General features: G+C 33.5%; 1 protein-coding gene across 1 annotated transcript; it reads left to right on the forward strand.

Moving 5' to 3' along the window:
* The first annotated feature begins 4,107 nt into the window (after nucleotides 1-4,107).
* Nucleotides 4,108-5,928, forward strand: LOC147406636 (scopoletin glucosyltransferase-like). The gene has a single exon (XM_086434765.1). It carries the CDS (start codon nucleotides 4,175-4,177, stop codon nucleotides 5,663-5,665), a length of 1,491 nt encoding a protein of 496 aa, XP_086290891.1. The 5' UTR covers nucleotides 4,108-4,174; the 3' UTR covers nucleotides 5,666-5,928.
* The last annotated feature ends 4,812 nt before the right edge of the window (nucleotides 5,929-10,740 follow it).

Genomic DNA, 10,740 nt, shown 5'->3' on the forward strand with positions numbered 1-10,740 from the left:
CTATGCCGCTTGTGGATCAGTCATTTCCTTAATAAGTTACTAACTTCTTAAGGAAATTGATTTTCATTTTCAACTTATAAAAAAAAAAAAAAAAGGAAAAAAATGCTTTTTAATTTATATTTCATAAATAAGAAAATTTCTACTCTTTGTAAGAAACAACAAGTCTTGAGTTCAAAACTTATCCTCAAACTATATGAATAAACTATGAAACAATAAGCAACCCACGCGACTTCGGGTCAATTATTGACGAATCAACCAACTTATTGGAAGTATGTAATGCTAACATGACAAGATTCATGTATATAGTTGATGGAGTACCATGTGAATTTTGGTGAGGATAGGAAGAAACTTTATCCCCATCACTCTTCGAGAAATTTTCAGTACGAGCCAAATTCAAAACCCCTCCGTTAAGATTACTAATATTCCAACTATCTCCTATATCTCAAAAGGTAGGGATGTCCGTAAAATCCTTCGGGTTAAAAGAATCGTCAACAGAGAACAAATCAATTGATGATTCTGCAAGAAAAATCTATTTTACTACTTAAATGCACTTAAAGAATATTTTTTCTAACAAAAATACCCTCGAATAGTTATTTCCAAGGCATTTTATAGCATCTCCCACCAGTCTTCAAAACCATAAATATAGAGATGAAAATCTCCAAATCTAATTCCACCTAGTCTTCAGTTTTTAAGTTGCCCCCTTTATATAATATTCATGCCTTCAAATAAAGAGGGGAAGAGAAATTTTGAAGAGTCTCTCTTTCTCTAAATTATTACTATTTACCATTTGTAAATACATATTTTGTTCCCTTATACATGAGAGTCGCCGATAAACTGATATGAAAAAGGGTGATGGTGATGGCATGCGCAGAGGACTGAACGGTGGAGACAACGTCTGCTCTACGTACCCTATCATACATTATTTTTGGACCATATCTACTAGGTATAGATTTATATATTTACAAAGTTATATATGATTATGGTATGCACAGAGGATTGAATGGTGGTGACAACATCTACAGGATACATAATGTTAAGAAGGGTAGTTTTGTAATTAAGGAGGGTATTTTTGTAAATTATGAATGCTATTCAATACACATGGGTACATGTAATTGGTGGATCCCAAATTTTTGTGAGCAAAATTTTTTTTCACAACTATCCACCATCAATGATGGAAATCTATAACTAACAAACAAAGGGCCTGTGTGGATTGACTTTTCTAAGTACTTCTGACTTTTGCAGGGAGTCAGAAGCACTTTAAAGGTGTTTGGATAAATTACTCCTAGAAAGAACTACTTTACTGTGGAGTCATTTTAGTGCTTTTTCACGGAGTACCGATGGTGCTACTTCTCTAAACTACTCTTGCGCGGAGCCACAAAATATTGTCAAAATGACGAGATTAGGACAAGTATGCTCCTCATAAATTTCAAAAATTACAAATCTACCTTTAAAAAAGCAATTGAAATAATATTATATTACTATCCATTGATATGGTGGTAGCCTTTTGGTGTAACATTTGGGACAAGCATACCCCTCATAAATTTTGAAAATTACAAGCATGCCCTTAAAAATGCAATTGCAGTAATACTATATTACTATCTATTGATGTGGTGGTAGCTTTTTGGTATAGCATTTGGGACAAGTATGTCCATCATAAATTTTGAAAATTACAAGCATACCCTCAAAAATGCAATTAAATAATATTTTATTATTATCCATTGATGTGGTGGTAGTCTTTTAGTGTAGCATTTGAATTTGAATTTCTACCTCCCCCAATTGCTTACTCAATGATTTATCCATGAGCATTCCAACTATGGTTGAAATTTTCTTATTGGAAAATTGATGTGAACAATTACACACAAATTTACTATCCATTGATGTGGTGAAAGCTTCTTCATATTTTTAGTGGTTGTATATATTTGCTCACAATATTTTCTATTTATTTATAATTGTTGGGTGTTTATATTAATTTTTATAGATAAAAACAATAACTTTTATTTCTTTTGAAGAATAATTTGTTGAGTTATAATGTTAATAATAGTAACTGATGCTTATAAGGGCATTTTGATCATTTAAACAGAATTCAAAATAGTTTCCAAACACAAAACTCTATCAAAAGTACTTCTAACAGTACTTTTCAGAACCTGCATCCTAACACACAACAGTTATCCACTTACTCGAGACAGTACTTAAAAAAGCATTTATGAAAGTACTTATGTTCTAAGTACTTCTGACTCCTGTATCCACACGGCTCCAAAAAAATTGGTAATCCTACGTAGTGCCTAATAACACAAATCTTTTGACGGGAAGACCAAGAAGGCTAAAACTCAAAAGTATTATTTACACAACGGTCTCTAAAATTGAGATAACTTCTCACAAACCTTCCTTTTTCCGCTTATTTTAGTTTTTAATGACAAAAATATTACTCTTCACATGATTTTATTTGTTTGTTATTGGGATTTCTATTTTTCGTAAAATGATGAGTCTTGTTGGGGTGACATAGGATTTATTGTGATTCTCACAATTCTAACATGGACATGCATACATAACCGTAGATGATTTTTACTCGTATCGCGAGAAAACACATCTATGGTTATGTGCACATTCCACATCAAATTTGTGAGAATCGTAGTAAATACTTTATTTCATTTCAGCATTTTCCTAAAATAATAGATACACCATGAATGGTGGACAATCATTAAAAAAATTTTGATCACAGAAATTTAGGATCCACCAATCACATTTACCGACGTCTTGAATAACATTCCTAATTTATAAAAGTACCCTCTTTAATTACATAACTATGTGTATGGTTGACATTATATATCAATACTGACTAGGGGTGCACGTTGGATTGGGTAAATTCGATAACTGAACCAATCCGAAGTCTTTTGGATTGGATTGGTTCAGATTGAGCATGGTTTGGTTCGGATATGGATTATATATAAAAAAAATCCGATTAATTTGATTCGGTTCCGGATTAGGGGTATAATAGAACCAAACTAATCCAAAGTATATATATATATACATATGTTAGTATGTTAGGAAGAGGTAACTCATTAAAGTCTTCAACTTTATCTTCTCTAGTTTTTTCTAACAAAAACTCATAAAAAATGTATACAAAACTCTCTCTCAACTCTCAAATGGATCAACCCATTTACGGAAAAACTTTTTCAAAGAATTTGATTCTTTATTTTTTTATAAGAACCTTTATGCCGTATTTGTTAGATAAAATATATTATACGAACTTAGACTTGGATTCGTTAATCTACCTTTTATGGATTAGTTTCCTCACTAATCCATCTAAAATACCAATTTTAAAATTGTAATTTTTTTTAAGTCTAATTGAACTTCCTCTAATTTTCAATTTATACAAATTTCAATCAAAATTTAATCATAAAATCAGCTTTATTTTAAAAATAGGTATTATTTATGATCTGGAACAAAGGGTTCCTCTTTTGAAAGAAAAATACTAATTTTTTTATTTTAAAAGTATAAGAATCGAGAATCAATCAGAATCAAAATTGATTTGAATTGGTTCGATTTTATAAAGTAATTAGATTGGTTCAATTTTAAATTGTAGAATCAATCATATTTGATTCGATTTCAATTTTGTCAAAATTCAAATCAATCTGAATCATGTGCACCCCTAGTTCTGACCCCTAATTTATATATTACCAACCCACTTTTGGCTTATTTACCAACCCACTTTTGACTTCTTCCCTCTTACTATTTGTTTTCGATCACATAAATAGCATTTATTTCTTTCTTTTATTATTATTTTTTTTCTCTACTCAAACCAAAGCCTTCTAGATTTCAGGTTATAAATCAGATTTTTAAACAAATTTTCAAAAATAAAATAAAATAATAAAATTAACCCTGATCCAAGGTTTTGGAAATGGACAGCAAGCATATTTGCAAGTTTAAAATAAAAATTTAATGAATATTTTTTTTTAATTACTTTTTTTTTTTAATTTCTTAAAATTCTATGATGTATGCCGCTTGTGGATGCGGTCCTTTCCTTGATAAGTTACTACCTTATCAACGAAATTGGTTTTCATTTTCAACTTATAAATTGAGGTGTCCATCCCACACCTTTTACACACACTCTCTCTCTCTCTCTCTCTCTCTCTCTCTCTCTCTCTCTCTCTCTTTCTGTGTGTGTGTGTGCGCCATGGGTGCTTCACTTACAGAGGTCACTAAACTTAACGTATTTTTCCTTCCATTCTTGGCTCCAGGCCATATGATTCCTCTCGTAGACATGTCGAGAATCTTTGCTAGGAGAGGTGTTAACGTTACCTTCATCACCACCCCTTACAACGCAAAACTCTTCCAAAACTCCATAGATCTAGACATCAAATCTGGATACCCAATCTCACTTCACTTACTCAACTTCCCAGCTTCAAAAGCTGGCTTACCCGAAGGTATTGAAAATTTCAACACCACCAAAAGCGCTGAACATTCTGAAAAACTATATTTAGCTTTGAATCTTCTCCAACCCCAGATTGAAAAATTCATCCGAGAAAACAACCCACACTGCATCATCACCGATATGTTCTATCCTTGGACTAATGCCCTAGCTGCAGAGCTTGGAATCCCGAGGATCTACTTCAACCCAACTGGGTTTTTCCCTCAATGTGCCATCGATTGCCTCGAACGTATAACAAGTGACAAAGAAAAATTCAAATCTCTCCCAGATACAGAACCATTTTTATTACCAGGTTTTCCTCACGAGATCAAGACGACTAAGTCTCAAATCCCTGAACATCTCAAGATTCAAACTCGTTATGGGGATATCATGAAACGCATCCGTGAATCGATTCCTGGTAGTTTTGGTTGTGTGGGAAACAGTTTCTACGAGTTTGAACCAGATTACATCGATCACTTCAAGAAGGTTGTGAATAGTAAAGTATGGGCTTTAGGCCCGGTGTCTCTCTGCAATGGAGATACTTCTGATAAAGCTAAGAGGAGTGGTGACAGTGAACTTAGTTGTCTGAGTTGGCTCGATTCCAAGAAACCAAACTCGGTTCTTTACGTTTCCTTCGGGAGTATGACAGGATTTGGTAGGGCACAGCTTCATGAGATCGCTTATGGTCTAGAAGCTTCTGGTCATCAATTTATATGGGTTATTAGAAAACCAAATGGAGATGAAGAAGAACAAAGGTGGTTACCAGATGGTTTTGAGGAGAAGATGAAGGAAACTGATCAAGGTTTGATAATAACTAGGTGGGCCCCACAGTTATTGATCTTGGAACATCAAGCAATCGGAGGGTTCATGATGCAAGCTGGATGGAACTCTATACTCGAAAGCGTGTGTGCAGGTGTACCCATGATTACTTGGCCATTCTACGCAGATCATATTCACAGTGACAGGCTTTTGACACAAGTGTTGAAGATTGCAGTTCCAGTGGGTGTTAAGAACGAGACGTGGCATGAAATGATACAAGCGATAGAAGAAGAGAAGGTTACTGTGACAAAGGAAAAGATAAAGACATCTGTGAATCGGTTGATGGACGGTGGAGATGAAGTGGTGCAGATAAGAAAGAGAGTGATGGAGTTAGGAGAAATTGCTAAGAAGGCTCTGGAAGAAGGCGGATCTTCTTACAACAACATGACTGATGTCATCGAACAGATCAGGTTGTATCATGTGAAGATCAAAAATTGAGACATGAACGAATGTTGGTTAATTCTGGGTTTAGCTATGTTATGCATTACTGTAGTAGTTTAGTTTAATTTTGTTTTGTTTGGTGTTATTAATAAGAGAAATTATAGTGTGTATTGTATCGTCATGACACTATAAAAAACCGAAAAAAACTATTATGTATTGGTGTGATCCGTACGTTCAAAGAATATTTTCCTTTTTTAGGATTTATTGCGGATTACATATTTATAGTTTTCCTCTATTAAATAAATTATTATCTGTTGCAATTTTTTTTTTTTTTTTGATAAATAGCATTTCATTAATAACAACACTAGGCCAGTCGAGGTGACCAAACTAGCAAAATCTTACAGATATGATGCTACTCACTAGAAATACATCGAATCCCATCCCAATTGAAGATAAAATCCTCAAAGAAGATCCCCATAAACTCCTTATAGACTTTGGACCAATAAAAGATAAGACCCAAGATGGACAAAATTGTTGCCGTACAATCTTCTTGTTTTCCCTAAAAAATACGCATATTTCTCTCAATCCACACCCCCAACAAATTGCGAATGGTGTAATGCTCCATAACAACCTCATCGTTCCACCAAACGAGAAACCAATTGACGACCAACACGTGAAGAGGTCCTTTACTGTTTTCGGTAAACAAGTTATTACTCCAAATAACTTAAAGAAGTGAGCCCAAACACCATGGGCAAATTTACAATGTAGAAGTAGGTGGTTCAATGATTCTCCATTATCCATACAAAGCACACAACAACTTGTCCCGCACATCCCACGCCTCATCAAAAAGTCTATTATTTGAATCCTTCCTAAAGACACCGTCAATGTGAAGAAGACAACTTTACTTGGCACTTTCGGCCCCCAAATTGAGATGTGTGGAAAGGAAACATCTCCATTATAGCACAAAGAATAATAAAATGAGCGAACCAATAATCTTCCATCCTTGCTACCCATCCATACTCTCACATCTTCTCTACCCGTATGTAAAATGATACGTGAAGTGCCATCAACTAATCTACCAACTTCTTCAAGTTCCAATTCATCGAGTCCTCTCCTAAACCTAAAATCCCATGCCCATTCTCCACCCATAGGACGTCGGATTGATGTGATTGGACACCCTTTTTTTTAGGATATAGAATACAAATGTGGAAATACCTCCATAAGAAGCCGGTTGCCACACCAAATATCTTCTCAAAATCTTACCCGGTTGCCTTGGCCCACTTTGAATTTTATTCTTACTTTGAATAAGGGGGAGACCTTCATGATGCCTTTCCACATCCCGCAGCAACCAAGGGGCTGCCTAGTTGGTCTGCTTTCCCAACCTGTCTGACTCGATCCGTATTTGCTTTCTACAACTTGTCTCCACAAATTATTCCCATCGGTCCCAAACTTTCAAAGTCATTTCCCCTTCAAACCCATGCTCATCTCCCTGAGTCTCACCCCTTTGCTTTATTACCTAAACAAATCTTATTTTATGAATCACGTTATCATAACCAATTTAGTAAGATTTCAAATCTTATTAAGAGACATAAGCTCACATGGACAATTAAATTATCAATTCAAGGACACAGGCTTTTAGATTACATGAAAAAACTCAAATTTGACAGAAAATATAAAATAAAAAAAAATTCCTTTTTAGCTTTATAGTAAATGTTGAAAATGGATGTATATGGAACTCTCAAATTTAAATATAAAATTAAATGAAGAAAATTATTTTATTTTTTTAATTTATTTTTAAAGTTGTTAAAATTTTATCTTTTATAATTTTGTAAGTCAATCATGTTATTAAACGACACAAATTGATGCAGTTAGAATCCATTATATGATATGTTACGAAAGCAAACTCCATTAAACAAGATTTTCTTGGAGTTTGTCAGAATTTCAACGTAGTTTTTATGATAAAATTGTATATGTCCGAGGAACCTCTCTAAAAAATTGTTATTCCTGATTCGATGAATAAATAAAAAAATATTTAATATATAAAAAAATAATTTTTAAGATTTTAAAATATTTAAAATGAATTTTATATGGATATGTTGTTGAATGACATGATTGCATTTCAGACCCTACCAATGAATGGACTGTTTTTCAGATCCCGAGTCTTTGTGGAATTGGCTGAGTTCTGACGGAGTTGATTCATTCAAAAATCTCGTTCACCGATAAATAAACTTATCACCCAACACCGAGTTGACTCATTCAAATTTTGCCACGATGGATGTATATTTTATGTCAATTCAAACTGTGAGTCTCTTCCCTCTAAAAAAGAAGGTACATATAATTAGATGGTAGTGAGTTAACAAAAAGAAAAGACAGAAAAAGTTTAGTAGCATTAGGGTTGCAACTTGATTCAAGTTGGTTTGATTTAGAGTAAAATCAAAATCGAATCGATCAAGGTTAATTCCATTATATGAAAATCAGGACTGAATCAACCCAAACCAGCTTTAATTTTGTTTGGTTTGGTTTGATTCCATGGGTTGTCAAAAATTTTCTTAAAAAAATATTTTTAATAATAAATAATAACTGGTTCATGCATAATTTGGGAGTTTGATAATATTATCAAAAACAATATATTTCTTAAAATTCTAATTAATTTTTGTGTTAGATAAAAAAACAACTTCATATATCTTTACATAAATAAAAAAAATTATTTATTAAAAAATATTAAAAGGATTTATCTCTATAATTTCGGGGAAAATTTGACTAATTAATATAGTTAGAAATACTAATCTCTTTCTCAAAGATGCTCAAAAATTGGAGACATTTTAGATCTAGTGCAGTTGAGATGCGAACCTTATCGTACACAAACGGCAATCCTATCCGTGCATTCTTCCCACTCTCTAGTCTAAACATTGGATGAGTACAAATGTGATATGGATGAATTTTGGGCAGAGAAGAAGGAGAACAGAATTGTGTTAGGAAGAATAAGGATTCTGGAAAATTGACATGCTTTATTCCATACTTTTGACTACTTAAATAGCCTTAACTCCTAACAAAAATACAACTACTAAGCTGGAAAATAGGACTACTATCACTTAGGCTGAAAATCAGCACAACTTGAGCTTATTCTGCTAACAGCTTAACAACTTAGCAAACTTGACCTTTTGCTAACAGCTTAACAACAAACTTGACCTTTTGCTAACAGCTTAACAACAAACTTGACTAAATCCTACTTGACTAGATCTTCTCCAAATCTGCACTTCCAGTTGGCACACATCTGCACTTCTAGTTGGCATGTTATTCATTGTAGCACATATCAAAATGATCCCAAAGTCAGCTGGAAGAACCAAAAAACATCAACATTCGATAAATTAACGATACAATGAAAAGAAATCTCTCCAGCAAATATCAACCATCTAATATCCTTAATTACCTTCAAAAAAAAAATTCCTTGGAAATTTTTTTGACCAATAATTCATCAACAAAGATCGTATCTGGCTTTAGTTTCTCCATTGGAATAATTTGAAGAATAACTTCACTAGACAAGATCTAACAACATATCTGATTGTTCTTCAACTCCAAGAGACGAAAGAGAGAGAGAGAGGATGATCTGCTAGCCGCCGGAGTTGAGAGGCAACCAGAAGCCCGCAGCCACACCTCTGCTTGCAAGAGACGAGAGAGAGAAAGATCAGCCTGCCATCGGAGTTGAAAGGCAACCCGTAGCCTGCAACCCCACCTCTACTTGTAAGAGATGATAGAGAGAGAGAGAGAGAGAGAGAGAGAGAGAGAGAGAGAGGGGATGATCCGCCCGTAGCCCACAACTGGCAGTCGCAGCAAGAGACGTGAGAGAGAGAAAGAAGAGGAGGGAAAGAAGACAGACGCCCAGTTAGGGTTTTAAAAAATCTTAATTTTATTTTAAAAGAACATATTAGTTCGATTATCGATTTGATTAATCACAAAATATAGTAACAATTTTGTCGTTTATCCTCAAAACTTTATTTTCTTCAACATTCAAATCCCAAGAATAAGATAGATGTTTTTACGGAAGGTGAAGATGGATTTTGATAAGAAATTCATAACCATCATTTTGCATACCTCAAAAAATTTCTGATTTTGTACAAAATTTTCAAGACTTTATCCAAATTAAATGATTTGAAACACTAGCAAATAATTATTGGACTTGAACACTATTTTATTTTTTTTTTCTAAATGGAACACATCTTGACATTATTACACGTGCATCCTCTTCGGAGTTAAGGGAGTAGAAAAGGAAAGACAAGAAAAAGTTTGAGGGATATTACTGGAAAAGGGTGTAAATGAAAAAACAATAAAATTAGAAGAGTATTCTTAAAAAAATGATGAAAAAGAAAAGACAATAAAATTGGAAGGATATTCTTCGAAAGAAAGAGAGGAGAAATGACACTAAAGTTAAATATTATTCTTCTTATTCTTATCAAGATTAAATCTCAACCCCTCTTCATAAGTGGATAAAGGAAGTCTCTTGTTTTATTTTATTGTTACATATACATATATATATTTCTTTTCCGTTAGAGATACATATACACATGTACATATGTACAATGATTATAAGTCTAAGCATAGAAATATGTATTTAATCACTAAAAGGAAAAAATGTTGAAGTAACATTTAAATTAACATCAATTCTCACATTGCTGACGTGGATGTATGTATGGAATCATAGATGCTTTTCATCAAGATACAAGTGAAAAGCATTTATGACTATGCGTGCACCTCTACATCAACAATGTCAGAATCAATGTTCATTTTAATGTTCTCGAAGTAAAATTATAAGAAACCTATCTCTCTCTCTCTCTTCAAAAGAACAAAACTCCAATCTTTTGGGTTATAAGACGTCTCAATTTATGTGCAGAGAGGAAGAAGCAGCAGCAGGTGCTAAAGTTTTGAAAAAAGAAAGTTTGGATCCTATACACCAGAGAGGAGGAATGAAACTCTTCCCATACCTAAATACATGCCACGTAAGTAAAAAAAAAATCTAATCTCGTGAGGTGTGGGAGGAGTATAAACGATCCGATCCGAATTCAAAAATCTGAAAAACAACATTTACTATTACTAGTAAAGTGCACGTGCGTTGCACGTGAAATACATGTTTAAAT

Source organism: Akebia trifoliata, chromosome 3 (assembly GCF_017979445.1).
Source record: "Akebia trifoliata isolate Shusen 1 chromosome 3, ASM1797944v1, whole genome shotgun sequence".
NCBI lineage: Eukaryota > Viridiplantae > Streptophyta > Magnoliopsida > Ranunculales > Lardizabalaceae > Akebia > Akebia trifoliata.

Excerpts from the sequence above, each read along its gene's own strand:
- LOC147406636 (XM_086434765.1), top strand. The coding sequence starts at position 4,175 with ATGGGTGCTTCACTTACAGAGGTCACTAAACTTAACGTATTTTTCCTT.